The sequence below is a fragment of the Lates calcarifer genome, unplaced genomic scaffold (genome assembly GCF_001640805.2).
Source record: "Lates calcarifer isolate ASB-BC8 unplaced genomic scaffold, TLL_Latcal_v3 _unitig_1908_quiver_1666, whole genome shotgun sequence".
Lineage (NCBI taxonomy): Eukaryota > Metazoa > Chordata > Actinopteri > Centropomidae > Lates > Lates calcarifer.
The window spans coordinates 1-17,210 of NW_026115838.1; the positions used below are offsets into that span (position 1 = coordinate 1).

At 37.7% G+C, this 17,210-nt stretch overlaps 2 protein-coding genes across 2 annotated transcripts; both read left to right on the plus strand.

Annotated features, from left to right (window-relative positions):
* The first annotated feature begins 2,768 nt into the window (after positions 1-2,768).
* On the plus strand, positions 2,769-12,154 carry LOC108891272 (astrocytic phosphoprotein PEA-15-like). The gene is given in 5 exon segments (XM_018688381.2): positions 2,769-2,798; positions 2,800-2,941; positions 3,100-3,164; positions 3,166-3,256; positions 4,353-12,154. Coding segments are annotated over 5 exon segments (393 nt in total). The 3' UTR covers positions 4,418-12,154.
* A 2,080-nt stretch (positions 12,155-14,234) lies between these two features.
* Positions 14,235-17,051, plus strand: LOC108891271 (NACHT, LRR and PYD domains-containing protein 1 homolog). Its single transcript, XM_018688380.2, has 7 exons — positions 14,235-14,603; positions 14,720-14,837; positions 15,058-15,272; positions 15,385-15,635; positions 15,775-15,903; positions 16,179-16,308; positions 16,430-17,051. The coding sequence occupies exons 1-7, from the start codon at positions 14,372-14,374 to the stop codon at positions 16,444-16,446; spliced, it is 1,092 nt and encodes a 363-aa protein (XP_018543896.1). The 5' UTR covers positions 14,235-14,371; the 3' UTR covers positions 16,447-17,051.
* The last annotated feature ends 159 nt before the right edge of the window (positions 17,052-17,210 follow it).

Consider the following 17,210-nt stretch of genomic DNA (forward strand, 5'->3'; position numbering starts at 1 on the left):
TCTGATTTAATAACAGTATTATTAAGATATTAATTGATTCATTACTTTAAAGCTGAAACTAGTTGTTCATTAATTGATGAGTCAGTACAGAGAAAAATAATGTGCAACCATTTAATCATGTCAGTATTGTCTTATATAATAGTAAAGTGAATATCTTGGAGTTGAGGACTGTTGTTGGATAAAATAAGACATCTGAAGACGTAATGTTTTAATGTGAGGGGCACAGTCTTTTTGGTTTTTGTGGATGAAATATTCAAAATATGATTGGCAGGTTAATCAATAATAAAAAAAAAATCTTCATTTTGTGTTCATTTTTCAATCCAACAGGCCAAAACCCAAAAAATTCAGTTCGTCAAGATAAGAAAACATCAAATATTCACATTTTGGAACCAGAGAGAATGTGAAAGTAGTGAAATTTAAATATTTCTGCTTAAAAATTGACTTTAACACTTTATCACTTATCATAATTGTTGTTTTTCTGATGAATCTGACATGATATGAATATTTTCATGTACCACCTGCATAAGTCACTGATGTTTTGTTCCCTTTTTACATCGTGCAGCTCAACAACATATCTACAGTAGCAATTGCATGGATATTTGCAATCATCTGGATAAGAAGATGTACATAAATAGCATGACCTAAATATGTTAATAACTGGGACATGAGCTGCAATCTGCAACTCTGTGTCCATGAACTGTAAAAGCCTGCGTTTGCCTCTTGATGTACTTTATTTGCTTCTTCTAAACTGACGCAGCTGAACAGAGCAGACGGCCTCACAACATGTCTGAATCACTCTGTCTGTTTTTCTGTCTCTCTTTCACTGTGGGTTTTTTTGTCTTTTTCTCGCTGGCTGCCTGCCGCCGAACAACAACTCACATGCCAACACACACACTCCCACACACACTCACACACACGCTGACAAATAGCCCATCTTTGTGAGGATAACCCAAACCCTGAGATCTTGACAACACTCATTCCTTAAAGCTAGCCTGATCCGTAACCGCTGCATGCCTAAACACTGAATCAATTCAGCCGCTGTTCCCATCCAGACTGGTACCAGGGCAGGATTATGACAGTTGACGTGTAGAGTTCTGTGGCCACAGATACACAGAGCATTTATATTCACTTAGTCACGAACATTTGAGATGGATGTAGATGGATGGATGCATAGTACTGGTAATATACTGTATATCAGTGCAAGTTAAGAACTGTATTGTTTAAGGTTGTACAGTAAGGTGCAGGACTGAGGTGTAAGAATGGACAAACCAATCCCTACTAATAAAATCCCTAACAGTGAGTCTTTAACCTCATATCAGTGTATCTCCAGATACAGAGCATCTATCTGAAATTGTCCTCTTTGCCCAAATTTAAAATCTGTTATTTTCCTGCTTGAAAGCTTTTGTGTAAGGCGTTGCAGAGAGGATGAATGTAACTCTGACTGACCATATCATGACCATTCCTGCTCTTCTTACTAAGTTTAGTTTTATTGGTGTGTTGACGGATGCATTCTTTAAATAAATGATCAACTTGTGATAGAATAAGCCAAATTTGACTAAGACCTGTTTCTGTACTTCCAGTGCAGAAATGTTGTTCTTCAGTTTGTCCACCAGAGGGAGACAAAGCTACAGAAGTTTCTACAGCACAGTTTGAGTTGATTTGATTAAAAGCAACCAATAACTCAGTTTTTTTCCTCTCTTTGGTACATGATGCTGTGGGTCAAAGCCCATTTTAAGGTACTTGCTAATATATGTGGAGGCCACAGATCCCATCAATCCCATGAAAAGAGGAAAGCCAACAATGCCTTAGTCTGCATCTCTGCACTCTCCAAATTGTCTACCCCGTCTGTACCTCTCAGTCCTAAGCCTGTTGGTTTCTACAAAAGATGTAAAAACAGCTCGCTCTCTCTTTTTTTAATAATCTCCCAAAATATCTGAGCATTGTAGTTTTTAAGCAAAAGTCGCCCTGGAGTAAATAGCACATTTGTTGGGGACTATTTTTCAGCTTTGGATTAAAACACATTTGGTGCTTTAGTGAGTATTTACGGCAGCAGGACTGAGTGTGTGGGACTGACCCAGAATAAACTACAATGCTGATTTTCATTGTAGTGAAGAAGCATGTCACCCAGTGTAATAGTGTTACTCTAATGTGTTTTGAGGAATAAGCTTTGGCTACACCATCAGTATTTGTATGTGGGATCAATTTATTGCTGGTTTTGAATATCACCACTCTTATCCTTTACATGAAGATCATCACAAGTATTCACCATAAATAGATAATCTTATGATGGAAAACAAAAGCTGACTTAAGTCTTTGATTGACTGAGTGCACAGATCTGCCCGTTGAGACTTTCTAATTTAAGGTGCAAGACTGTTTCATATGGTTTTGTCCTGTCTCTTCAGTCGATCTCTTCTTTCAGCCATCTGCTAAAAACAAAATCTGCCAACAATGATCGTACAAAGAGAGAGGATTGACCTGTCTCATATATTCTGTTCTGAGTGTCTTTGTGCTTTTCCATCCCACTCTGACAGTATGCTATTGTCATTAGCTAAGATTTCCTAACTGTTTTCCATTGTAGAGTCTGGGAAGTGGGTGGACTGTTTTTCCCACTGAAGAATTTAACAACATTAGGATATTTTCAACCACTGCTCTTTGTTTCTTTCTCCTCTATAGTTTCTGTTGCCTCCCTTTTACGTCACCTTTAGTTTTCCTTTTATTCCATACGTGTAACCAGTTCCCCTTCTCTCCTCTCTGCCTCTGACCAGACCATGGCGGAGTACAGCTCTCTGCTCAGCGACCCTGTCTGAAAACATCACCAACGAGGACTTGGAGCAGCTCAAGTCGGCCTGCAAGGAGGATATCCCTGAGGACCAGAGCAACAACATCACCTCCTCCAAGGAGTGGTTCAGCTACCTGGAGAAGAACGACAAGTTGGCCCAGGGTGAGACACAGATAGCTTTTATTTCAAAATGACTTGCCATGTTTTCGGCCATATTTGCACATCCTAAACCAATGTCTGAAGCATCCATGCATCAAGTGTGATATTAACTTGAGGCCTTTATGAGTGAACAAGCTGTCTGAACAACACGTCCCATGCAGATAACCTGTCATACATTGAGCACATCTTTGAGATTTCGAGGCGACCAGACCTGTTGACGAGGGTGAATCGAGTACCGTACCACCGTGCTCAAGATCTCTGAGGATGACGAGATCGACACCAAGCTCACACGCATTCCCTCGGCCAAGAAATACAAAGGTAACACACACACAGTGAACTCGGTCTCTAGAGCATGCAGGCTAGGGGTTTGATCAGATCAGTTTCCCCTGATTGGCCCCCTGGTCTTCCAAATCCAGTGGGTAAACAGAAAACTTCTGCTCATCAGTGGCTCTGAACCACTGATACATACATGTATATATAGTTGTTAAACTGTAACATTATTAATGATTTACAGACTAACTGTGTAAATATTTAGAAACATGGTCTAGGTTGTTGTAATGATCAGTCAACAAAAGCATCTAAATGGGGAAATACATGTTGAAAAGTCCAGGCTTTAACTGCCTATATGAAGTCTGATCAATACCAGGTTATAAGGCCAATACTAATATTGACATTTGAAAGTAATAAAAAACCAAAAGAAAGATATACTAACGTATTTTGGTTTAATTATGTATTTGGGGAAATTACTCAGATTATCATTTCCTTTTGAGTTTTAAATAAAGACTGAAAAGCAAGTGAGATCTGACGTCATGCTGCACACAGCAGTGCTGTAGTGTTTTTCCACAGGAGGAGTTGGAGCCTGTTGCCTGCAGCTCCCTCTGGCTTCTCTTTCAAAAATGATCCAATGATTTTTTTAAAAGTGCTGAAATTATCTGATATTTTGTATTGCAGATGCACTTTTTTAGGCTTGTGATCTGTGCTAACAACGGTGACAAATACACTGCGTTTCCTCTGACTGCTTCACTATAAAAGCCACCTCCTGTTTTGCCAGTTGAATGCTTTTAATGTGAAGCAGTGGCAGTAGGAAATGTTGGGTTTGCATCAGCAGTAACTTAGTACACTGATACTGTGTTAGGTTAATGTCCCTGAAATACAAAAAAATAGTAATGCTGGTTTACATGCATACCATCAAACATGGGGCTTGGACTGTAACTTAAGGCTGCACAGCTTTAATCTAGATAAAAAAGCTTTAGTTTATATAAAACAAAAAATTCAGAGCCACAGATGCTAAAATGGATTTGATGGCTACAACTTTTTTTGTTTTGTGCAACTTTCTTATGATTTCTGTCTTTCTCTCTCTTTCCCCCCACCCTCTTTTTTAACACCCACCCACCCCCCACCCTCCCAAATAAAGACATCATCCGCCAGCCCTCTGAAGATGAGATCATCAAGTTGGCCCCTCCCCCTAAAAAAGTGTGAGGTCGCGACCCACAGCCCTGATCTTTGCACCTTGATTTCTTCACTCCTGGCACTCTAATCAACCTACCAACCGTTTCTGACCCCATCACTCCCCTACTTCACCCCCACCACCTTCACACACACACACACACACACACACACACACACACACACAAACACAGATATACACACATATCCACCCCCCCATCCCCCGTCCCAGCACTAACACATGCCATGGCATAGAACCACGCAGGCAGCCACCTACAAAACAACCAATCAGATCGTAGCGATGCAGCCTCTTCCCAAGCTGAGGGGAGATGGGAAGCTGCATGAAAAAAGACAATAGAAGAAGAAATCTGGAGATGGACCGACAGTGTATATGTGTGAGAGAGAGAGAGAGAGAGAGAGAGCCAAAGTTCTACCCTCGATTCAAACGCTGAGTGGGTCAGTTCACACTGAGTGTTTATCTGTAAACACTGTTCAACCTGTGATGCTGTGTTTATGCAACCGTCTCTGTGAGTGTGTGTGACTGTGTCAGTCAAGGCTGTTATAGTTAAAACAAAGACTACATCCACCCATCTTAATTTGAAACTACAAACCCCAGCTTCAAAACTTCACAACAAAATGAAATGGCAGTTATTTTCTCTCAGAAATTCTGAAAATGTCAGAAAGCTGACAGATAAACAGTTAAGCTGTGTACTCATTGTATGTAGTGTTTCGTAATTATGACTAACATAATACAGCAGTGCTTTATTTATTTTAGGGTTTTTTTTAACTTCACCTTGAATGTGCAAAATGTCAGAAACTGACAGAAAACTACTACCTGAAGATAAAATTAAACTAAAACATGTAAATACATAGTTTACATGATCAAAAGCAAGTTTAAAAACAAAACTGAAATTAATACTTAGTAAAAAAAACTCAGTCGAACTAATCTAAATCTCACATATATGACTCTGGTTCATTTCTATGACAGTGCGTGTTTTAGTGTATAGCTTCATATTTGTTCAGGTGTGTTTGTAATGTGAAAAGAATAGTTCAACATTTTGGGAATTTTGCTTATTTGCATTTTTACTGTGACTTAGATGTGAAGATTCATACCATGCTCATGTCTATGAAGCTACAGTTAGCCATATGTTAGCATACATACTGGAAACGTGGGAGGGGGTCAGCTAGCCTGGCTAATCTTGTTTTTACACTTTGGTTTTTATAGGGATTAAATAAATGAGATGTATTGTGTTAAGTGGTGAGCTTCAGAGGAGCTGGGGGGCAGATTTTGTCAGCTTTTGACAGAGTCTGGCTAGCCCCTGTTTCTAGTCTTAATGATAAGCTAAGCTAACGCACAGCTTCTTCTCATCTAACTCCATCTAACTCTCAGAAAAAAAGCAAATAAGCATATTTCTCCAAATATGTAACTCTTCCTTTAAAGCCCACATAGTTCATGAAAGATTAATGTTATACAGTTACCAATTGCCATGAGGTCGCAAAACTTTATGTCAAACTATAAAAACCAGAGACTCATTAACTAGAGCTTCTGTATGCATTCCCTTTACTTTTACGCAGATAATTATATCTTCTTTAAACAGCAAAAAAAGAATCTAATACTTTAGAGGAAGATATTTAAAGTTGATTCATAGGAAAAGCCAATATTTGCCTTTAGCTTTTAGTCATAGCAAAAGTTATTTACAGAAAATATTTAGATGAGAAACTTACAGCACTTGTTTCTCTACTGCGGATGCTCTCATAGATTTTCTTTACATCAAGGGGACCAGTTACCATGAAAGGTCTGCTGTACAAGCTGGTTAGAGATGTAAATAGAAAAATAATATATTACATGAAAATATAGCAGAAATAATATATTGAACTGCAGTGCGTGTCCCATAAAGGACACTCTGGCTCTAGCAGCGAATTTCCACTGTAGGTTCAGTTTTACTATGTCTGGTTTTGTAACTTCAGACTTTCACACCTAATTCGAGCTAACCTTAAACTTAGACAAATTCAGATGAAAAGCACCCACATTTGAGAATAAAAAAGTATATTTTGAGAGTATATTGGATATTATATTTACAATGTGAACATGTTGTGTTGCGTGACACATGAAGAGAAAAATACTAAGCTTTCTCTCAGCCGTTTGTTGTCATTTCATTTGTTGCACAGAAAATAACTGACCAGTATGTGATTTCTCTTTGAATGAAAGACAAACTAAGGCCTCTGGAAAATAAAAACATAAGTGCAGATCAAACTGAAAGAAGGGAGAAAATGTCATAAAGAAAAACATGGCATGCGATAATAAATCATGTCCTTTAATGAACTGTATATAAAATAGATTGTGACAAGGAACTTTAATGCACACAACGGCTCATAACCCGCTGACTATGCCATTCCCGCCACGCACCAACACAATAGCTAGCAAGACTGTTGAAACTAAACTATAATGACTGCTCTTTTGAACACTGTGTCTCTTTTTTCCCCGCAATGAAGCCTTAGCAGACTTTGTGTTTACCCCGAAATTTTTCACAACTGTGAGAGATTGTGTGTGAGGCGGAGACAGACGCCGGCACAGACGTCAAGTTAATCAAAACGGCTCTCACTTTTAAAGAGAGTGTTGCTACTTTTATTCTGAAATTTGCTAAGGACTTCAGTGTTGGTGTGTACAGAATGTCTGTGGGTCTTATTTCTGCCCCCGTCTTTGTTGTCCTTGAAGCTGTAGGATCAAAAAGTGAACCAACAACATAAAAATCAGTGTATGACTAGTCATCTATCCCAGCCCCGCTACCTCCCTCCTTCCTTTCCCTCACCACCACGCTCCACTCCAACCCCAGTGCCAATGACTAAGACTTTTATTTCGATCACAGTTTCTGTGAACTGTTTTGTTTTTATTTTGTATTGCTCGCCGTATATTGTAGTGTTGGACTGATTTGTATCCTATGCATTTACGTCTGTAGGAAAACTCTGCACTGTAACATATCCTCCCAACAAATCACATAATCTAAACAACTGAGCTCTTTAATTGCGACAAGTCAGGGTGTTTGACAAGATCCTGATATTCTTGCGTTGAGTTTGTATGACGGATGTGCTCAGTGGAGTGGCACTTGATAGGAGGAACTTAACGCGTGTCAGGAAAAGAAATAACTGCTTATTACCCAATGTTCATTGTTTGATACTGGGAAACAAAACCTTGTCAGACCAACTATACTGTACAGCTCACGTTTTACTCTTTTGCAAGCAAAGTCTTAACCTAACTAAAACATTCAATAGACCTTTAATGCCTGAATATGCATGGCAAGGTTTAACAGTTTGCAAACAGTGGACATGTTTCTTTGCATAAAACATCCAGTTAATGTAGGCCAGATCAAGCTTTTTATGGTATTGTTAAAGGAATAGTCCGCCCTTTAATATTTTTATGCTGTTTCTAATGGTATACTTTGAATTGAGCTGGGCCTATTGTTCATTTCAGGTTTTAGCCATCCATACCATGGTAGGTGGTATTGTGAATGGCAGTGCCGGTCAATCAGTCGACCACTTTGGTATAGATTGAAGTACTTTAACAACTGTTGGATTGATTGGCATAAAATTTGGTACACACATTCATGGTCCCCTGAGGATGAATTCTAATCAGCATCAGAGTATTTCTGGGTGGACTATCCCTCGTTAGGCCGGACCCCAAGTGAAGCGGTAGCTGCCCTCCTATACCTTTAGCCTACTGAACATAAACTGGGACCACTGCTTCAATCACAGAGCTGAACTGAGAGCGTTTTGTCAGGCAAATGGAGGCGGTTGATCTTACTGCTATGACCTGTGGGTAATGGTCTTTCCCAGTGTTAAAATGGATGTGATTACTGGCCATAGAGGTTGGCTTGCCACTCACCGATTCCAGTGAAGAGCTTTGGTAATTCTACGAACCAAAAGGCAGGTTTTTCTTTCCAGATTTTAGCATGTTTCCATTAGTACAAAAAATCAGCAAGGGAGGATTTGGGCCATTGAATTTTATTTTTCTTTTGTTTTATTTGAAGTGCTTTTTGAATAGCAACTTGTGAATTTAGATGTATGTGACCAAGTGACTTTTTTTTTTCTCTCTCTCTGAGAATTTCAGTAGGCAATGGGCTCATGTTAGCAATTGTGTGGTAGTTTGTCAGTAGTTTGACAGTAGGATTGTCTATTCAATATTTGTAAACATCAAAAAAGAAAAATAAATCCAACTGCCTGATGCTCTAGATGCTCCTGGTAGAAGCTTAAGTGAAAATGTTTAATTCAGGTTATTCACTGAAGTTTTAAAAATTTCTGTCAGCATCAAAATATGGCTGTGCTGCACCCCTTCATTTTTTAACATCAACTTCCTGAATCCCCGTCCTCTTAAATCAATGTCCCATCAATGTCTCCATGTGGCACAGCCCAACAACTTCATCACCAGGCTAGATTATATGTTTGGCATTGCTTAGCATTTTCCTCTGTAGCCATCGGCACATAATATATCAACATATCAGTCACAAATGATGTCAGAATTTGGATTTCCATGTACCAAGTACATATCAACTTAGTAAATGCTGCAAAGTATAAACCTACTAAAATATATATGTGAATACCTGATTATAACCAATGAGTATAGATGAAGTAGGAACTGAAGAGGCAAATATTGTGTAAAGGTATTCAGCATTTAATGCTAACAGTCAATTAAAATTCATTCGAACCAGAGTATCATTCTCCCTTAAGGATAAGACTGTGTTTTTGTTTTTTTGTTTTTTTCATTTTATTAGGTTGTAAATATGTATTTTGAATATATATCACTGTGTTTGTTTTGAAATTGATTAATTTATTTAATGCCTATATATTGTTGTTTTTACGTATCCTGATTTTGTTTTACTAACTGGAAACAAATCAAGGGGATGAAAACATTGTGCTTATCTAATGTTAAGCAGGCCATGCATCAACATTTTTATAATTCATGTTATTCTCTTCATTTATGTTTTCTTGTTTCGGCTTTGGGTGATTATTTTACAACAACAACAAAAAAGTGATATTCATTTCATTGTATTTACTGATATGTAACATATTATGTTTTATTGTGTCGTATTTGATCAGATGTGTCGTGGTCACTGCTTGTAAAATGATTTTATTGAGAGAGTTTCCAAATCATGACAAAAGATAAAAGCGGTCACAACATCATAATCTGCCATTTTGTTCGTATGAGACATGTTGTCAATTGCACATTGCACCACGAGTAGGAAATTTAAAGGGGACTAAGTCTTAAAACGTTTGGCTAGATGCATGTAGAAAGTTCAAGAAATGTTGATCCCTGGTTCCAGTCATATGAGAACAACTGAAACAATTAGGTTTTAGTGTCATCTCAGTACTACTATGTTTAGCAGTGTTTATAAGAAAAATATTTTCTAACCCTACTCACTGAAAAAAGACAACCAATTGGGTAAAAATCAGGCTATTGACAACCCTCATCTGAACAATAAGCAGGCACTCTAGTTTTGTATGGAGTCCCAAAGTGTTCAATATGAAAAAATAGATGAGTAATCTTTAAAAAAAACAGTGACATGAGTAAATAATTGTTAGAATAGTTAACAACTGTGTAAAATAACCAACTGAGCAGTTACTATTGTGATAACCACCCTTTTATATAGCTTAAAAGCTTGACATGCTACCCTCTAAGCCTGCTAACTGGAGTTAGCTAATACCGCTAAACAACCAAGCCACATTAGTTAGCTAGCTAAATAAAAGGAGAGGTCAGTTACTGTGCGTTTATTCACAGCAGCAAGTTCTGTTTAGCCGAATCAGAATAACCTTAGCATTGTTTTTGTTCCAGGTGATGTGAGCTAACTGGTTAAATTTGGTAGTAGATGCTGAGCTTGCTAGCTTAAGAGAGTCTACTCTATGAAATCAACTAAAACTTTGCTAAAATTTGAAATGAAATGATGAAATGCATAACAATGAGGCTGACCTTGTAAAATTCTTGGCTCATTTATTTGTTTTTACACCAAGTCACTTTTTACAATGTACTGTTTATCTGTTTGGTATTGAACATTTGAGGCTCCATAGTTTTATTTGCTATTTTTATTTAAAGTAAGGTGTTAGTGAATGGTTACATGGGTCATGGATGAAGTGATAGAGTGAAGAGTGCTGGGTAGAGTAGTGTAAGTAGTGAAGAATAGTTGTTGGGGTTGTAGCTGTAAAAGATAAAAAAAACTAGACTGTGAGCAGAGTGAAATATGTCAGTTCATACTTTGGGGAACATCTCTGGTGAGTGTGTGTATGTGAGATTTCATGTCTGCAGCTAGTTAGTATCATTTTGAATGTGGCAGGTCTTGCACAAGAATGCTGTACAATGGTGATATGTAGTTGAAAGATAATAAGGTGCATTGTTAGGAATGCTGAATGTCTGGTCAGTCATACCAGAGTTGGGCACTCCTGAGTATTGTGAACAAGCTTTTTAACCACACCCACATACATTTATCTGGAGCTGCATTGCACAAAACAAAACAAAAAAAAGTTTTTCCTTTCATTTTGGCCATTAAAGTTTACTTTTCATGCACAACAAAAGCAAGCTTCTACATCACAGGACAAAGTGCCAACTTCATTTAGTTGCAAACTGCTGGGGTGTATGGACTTGAAATCATGACATGCTTGACTTTTAGCAATTTCTCATGACGTCTGTAGTGAACAATCTTTATTTTAGATGGTCACATGAATGTTTGCGGCTAGATCAGATATTTTCTGAGGCGTGTTTGTTTTGCAGTAGTGGACAATAGAGGCTATTTTGAGGTGTTGTGTTTTCAGCGCGAATCTGATCTTTCTAACTGGAGTGGTGTGATCTATCATTGTGGTTGAAGGTTTAACATGAAGCTGAAAGACATTCCCGTGGTGGTGGTGTTAGCATTTATAGGCATCTAACAATTTGACTTAGCATGAAGGGAGTTGTAGATTAGGAGGTTTTTGCACAGGTGTCAGGACAGGACTTGAAAAGTATGTGTAGGTATAATTCATTTTATCTCAATCCTCTTAAGGGTGGACAGTTTTGTTCCAGCATTCAAAATAAGATGGAAGAACGTTATCAAATGTTAACATTACATTTACATTTCCACATTATAATTTAGATATTGCTGCTGAATTTAATTCATAGGCACTGAGAGTTGCCCTGTGTGTCACTGCCTTAAGAGTCCGTCAGTGGGATGTTTTCTCTTGTAGTCCGCCTGTTATTTTGTAATGTGCTTGGTTCTCAAATGGTGTAGCAAGTGACAGGTGCAGTTGTTTCACAGTCAATCCAGTCCATCATGTTAATCAAGACTTATCATTCTTAAACAATGCAATCAATTAGACATATTTAGACCTGTCGGATAATGTGCACACAGTTAAATTTGGTTAGAGACAGTGAAATGATCCAGTCCTGTCCCAGTGACAAAGACACCAACATGGGTTTTTAGGGTGTGATGCTGTGCTTAAAAATGCAGTGAGGAGTGTCATCACATCCATTATTACACATTCGCATACAGCTCATAACATAACCCTGTTGGATGCCATGGGCTCAATGCTGTTAGAAACACTTGCTAAGGTTTTCCTCACATGGGGCAAAAAGTACTTCAGGATTTACTTTGCAATGACTGCAACAAAATATGATATGAGGTATTATTAAAACAAATATAAAGGTGTGGCTTTTTGTCATGATTTAAATGAGACTGAACTGAAATTATGCCATTTTGTCATTGTGCTAAAATGAATATAAATATTATATATTAAAATATATTTGCTAACCTATACTGTGCTGCCTGAAGTTGCTTTCTTTCAGAAATAATAACAAATTGAGGAAACAAAAAATCACAGTTTATTTGGAGTGGTGGAATGTAACTAAGTACATTTACTGAAATATAGTACAAATCTGAAGTAGCCTGTATTTTTTTTTCATGACACTTAATACTTTACCTTTCCCTCTGAAATGAAGTGGAGTACTCTTTACTGTAGTTATTGATATTGATAGATGTTTTTTTGATGCTTTTTCCCATGTAATTATTTTAATAATTGTAATTTTAAATATAGGTTGAACAAAACAAGCGTTGTCAAGGTGTTTTTAGCAACTAGATTTAATAAATATAAACATAATAATCAGCAGATTCATCTTGACAATAATCAGTGTGATACTTTTATTTAAGGAAAAGATCTAAATACTCCCTCCAACACTTTATTTGCAAATTGATAGCTGCACAGCAGCCATAAAATTAAAGTACAATACCTCATTGTCTATTTGTCAAGCTACATTTGACACTTGAGGTGTATAAATACCTATGTAAACCCTGTGTCAGAGATTTAACAATATCAAATCCAACAAGATCCAACATGTCTCTCAGAGTTTCAATAAAGTTTAATCTAACTCTGGTGAAACCTGACAAACAGGTTTAAACAAAGGAAACCAACAAGGAAGGTCGATGGCCTTATATGACTCCACTGGCATTTACAGTCCAGCTGTACACGTTTGTTATTACACCCACCTACTTTGGGTGTGCCATGTGGGTATATTAACTCCAACCACCAATATACATTACACACTTACCAGTCACAAATATTGACGAGATAACCAGACTTCATAGAGCTCTGCATCATGTGGAAAAAGGTAAGGTGTTTTTTTTTTTTTTTTTTTTTTTTGTTTGTTTGTTTTTAAATCCCTGTATGGAAATGAAAAGTGTCAGATACAGTAACAAGATTCATGCCATTGTAATGAAGTTTAACTAAAGTTTTTATTGACATTCATGAGCTGTAAATAGAGCCAGGACGGTTGCCTCTAGATTCAGGCAACAAAAATAAAAGTTGGTGTTGAGAACCAAGTTTGAGCTGAAGAAAGAAACATTTTCACTGAAATGCTCCCTCCACACCAAAACAGTGACAGAGAATTGAAACTGGAAATCACTGACACAGAAAAGAAACTGACATTATAAAAACACTCTAACTGAAAAAAGACTAATATGAAATAAAAAATCAAAACTCAAAAATTTAAAAAGTAAAATTAGATAATAAGATTTGCTCTTGTTTATCCTTTTTCAGTTGTTAATGGTGGTGGTTACACAAATAACCCTGTCTTAAGGCTAAGAGTTAGGGTTTGGAGAATGCATTATGTTCAGTGTTACTTTCAGAGTAGACCCTCACTGTTTCTGTGTCAGTAACATGTAATGGGTCTTCATGTGTCATAGCTGGTGAGGATGAGACAAATTTTAGGTTACCTGCTACATGTACTGTTGGATATTTTAATTTGTGGATCATGTTTTATTAACTGATCTGTTTTATATTTAAATCATAATCTACAGTGGTTATGCAAAGTTTCATTTCTTTGACATTCATTACCTTACAGGAAAACTAAAAGTCCGGGATGGCAAATGGACCAGTCTTGTCCACAGCTAGTGGTGGGAAAGTTTACGTAGGGAGCGAAACCAGAGATTCTCTCTCAATTTTGGATGTTCTCTATGCAAATCAGTTTGAAGGAGTGTATTTTGATCCAATAGGTTTTGAGCAGACAGAGGAAGACTTTTATAGAGGGGCCCCGCCAAAATGGTTAAACTTTCATATTAGTGAACAAGCAAAGTCAAACAGCACCCAAACACCTCTTGTTGAACGAGATGGGTATTATAAACTTGTGCAGCAAATTTGCCAAAGAAGCCAATCCCCTGGAATATCAACTGTTAAACTTTTTCACCAACAAGGATGTGGAGGAACCACACTGGCCATGCAGGTGTTGTGGGACTTGAGGAAAAGGTTCAGGTGTGCTGTTTTAACAGGTTCAACCTCAGACATCACAAATGTTGCAAAGGAGGTGGTCCACCTCTTCACAGCAGGGAGTCGAGGCCATATGCAAAGTACTTTCGACCAAGGTACATCCGTCCCTTATTTTATCTTGGCAAAGATAAGGCTGCGAGCAGAATCATCCCAACAAAATTAGAACACTTTTTGCTGGAGAATGAGGATGCAACAGTGGATCTCATTAACAACATGATGAGCAAGGATAAGATTTTCAGAGATCTGAGGCTCCAAGAAAATCTCCTCAAATTTCATGGAGTAGTCAAAAAGTACAGCCTATTTACAACTATAGGAGGCATGGAGATCAAGGTGAAAGCACACAAGCGAGACAGCCTGTGGTTTCCCCGTGAAGTTTCCTTTTACCTTGGATTCACCATCAGAGGTCTGCTAGCCTTTGGCATCCAGACAAAGCCCAGTGAAAATAGTAAGAAACTCATTAGAACTACAGACAAATGAGTTGATGAATTCAATCATTTAGAATTTTAAAAACCACAGTTGTAGATTATAATGTGTTTGTATTTGCCACTGTGTTTTAATAAGGGCCTCCAAAACGCTGTGCATCTTGTGGCAGCGACATGGCAGAGAGCAAAACTGACTCTTGTAAGTGGACCGCAGCTACACCTAAAAGAACAACACTAAATCATGCCCCAACCTATAGGTAAGAATAACATCTTCACTACAATGGCATAGCAACTGGGAATTGTGTAAAAAAAAAAAAAAAAACAAAGCTTTAGACCATGACTGAAAATTTTTTATCGCAGAAATAAAAGTTTTTAAAAAAAAAAGAAATAAAAATTTTTTCTTATCAATGTTGTATTTGAAACTGCTGCATTTTACAGCAGATAAGTACAACACCTGTTCCTAATCACCTACTTTAGCTTTCAGTCTGAAGCAGGACAATTCCAATGCAGTGTGTCTGGCCTACGTTGGGTTTGTAAGAAAAAGGTCAGCTTCATGTACCAGTTTAGATCTTGGGAGGAACACAAGCAGAAGCTGGACCTGGTGCATTGCTCACCAGGAGGTCCCCTACTGGACATTAGAGTCACTGATGGAGAGTTCGATGAAGTGCATCTCCCACACTGGATCTGTATAGGTGAGTGAATATGATGAAAACAATTACAGGACTAAACTCAAGTTGTTCAGCATGTGTATTGTCACAATGACCCCACCCCATTAAATGTCTTCACTTCTTTCATCTTGTTCAGATGGTTTCTCTACAGTTTCTGACAAGTTTGCAGTTCTACACAACGACACGTTCGGAAACTTTCTAGAACAAGTGTCTGATGCCACATCAAGACATGTCAAGTTATTCCACCCCAACTTCTCTACACATGGAGTCCTCAGAAGAGCTGGATTTCCAGTGAAAGCTCACTGCAATGTGTTGATTTATCAGACCAAGAAGGCGCCCCCTACATTACACGTTTATCTGATCCCATGTGATCCTGCTCTACAACAGGTTACTTATAACAGCAGTTGTGATGTATCATCTGCAAAGAGCAGAGTGAAACATGTTTAAGAAGCTGCAAAAATACTGGCAAAACTATTGTCTACTACGACCGTGAAGCACATTTAAGAACTAAATGTTTCTTCTACAGGAAGTGGAGCAAATGGAAAGGACCAGTGGATCTTGCATTATCCAGAAGCCAAACCCACAGAAGTCCCTGAAAATTCTGGGTTCTTTCATCCTCAGAACTGACGCAAAAACTGCAGACATTTCTCCTGCTGTACGGTTTGGCATGTTTTTAGCCAATAGGCCTACAGAGTATTCTGGCATTATCTGTGTACTTTTCTTGTTGCACTTCCTGTTGCCTGCTGAAGATCACATTGATTCAGATCAGTGATCAGAAGACTCGTTTGGTGTAGACTGTAGTGCATTTCCTGGCCAATGCACATTTTCTCTATGTATGTCATAGTTTAACATAGACCAAAAAGGAATCTACCATAGATATGAGTTAAAGAGGTTTAAAACCTGGGTTTTCTCTCAACATTTCTCCCTCAGGAAATAAAACTTGGACATGAACGTGGAATACCATGTTTCTTTATGGTACTCCTTAAGAAGACAAACAGGGACTTCACGCTCACACTGGGAGATAAAGAGGAGGACCTATGGTCCTGTACAATTTCAAGAGGTTAGTGGTTATTTATTCACTCAAAAAGATTTTCAACACAACTACCAACAACCTTAATTAAATGTCTTGTGTTCATTTGCACTAAATATTAACCAACATTTAAATTCTGCATTTATTTCAGATGAATATCAAAACTAAAACAGAGGAGATAGGCATGATCAGCAGGTAACACAAGATGGGATAAGAAACTTGACATCATCATCATCATCTGTATATCATCATTTATAGGCCATCAGTACCTGCATCTATTTGGTGGTTTATTTTATATCTAGGGCTCTAGATTTTAGCATTACCTTTTATGTAATTATGAGATATATGAAACTATAAGAAGCAACATGCAAACAAAGGAAAAAATGTATTCACAATGTAACACAATTGCCTTTTTGTAATCTTATTGAGAGTATGATTTTATAACTGACAGCCAGCTGATATATATTTTTTTAAAATTAATCTCTATGTTTTGTATAATGGCCAATTCATTAAGTAAAGTATGTTATGGCTGGTGGGCCATAGCTGTCCTTTATATTTACTATGATATGACATGTCTTCTAGCTATGGTTCAGACATAGGATATGTTGCTTATACAACTATGTGCCTTGTGATTATAAACTCACGTTATCCAAGTTACTTTTTAGACCATATATACTCTACATTTTCTGTGTTTCTTTGTCATTCTTTCTGGTTGCATGAGCAGAGTGTATCACGGTGCAAATAAAGTGCCTTCCTAAAGAACTGATCGACTCCTGAGCATCTTTGCTAACTCTCCTGAAGAAGTCTTCTCTGCCTGCTTTTCAATGTTATCATTCCTTTATTCAGTGTAAATAGTCAGTCTGATACATTAAGCAAGATGGGTCAAGCAAAGCTAATGAAACTGCAAAAGATGCACTTTGGTGAACACATTC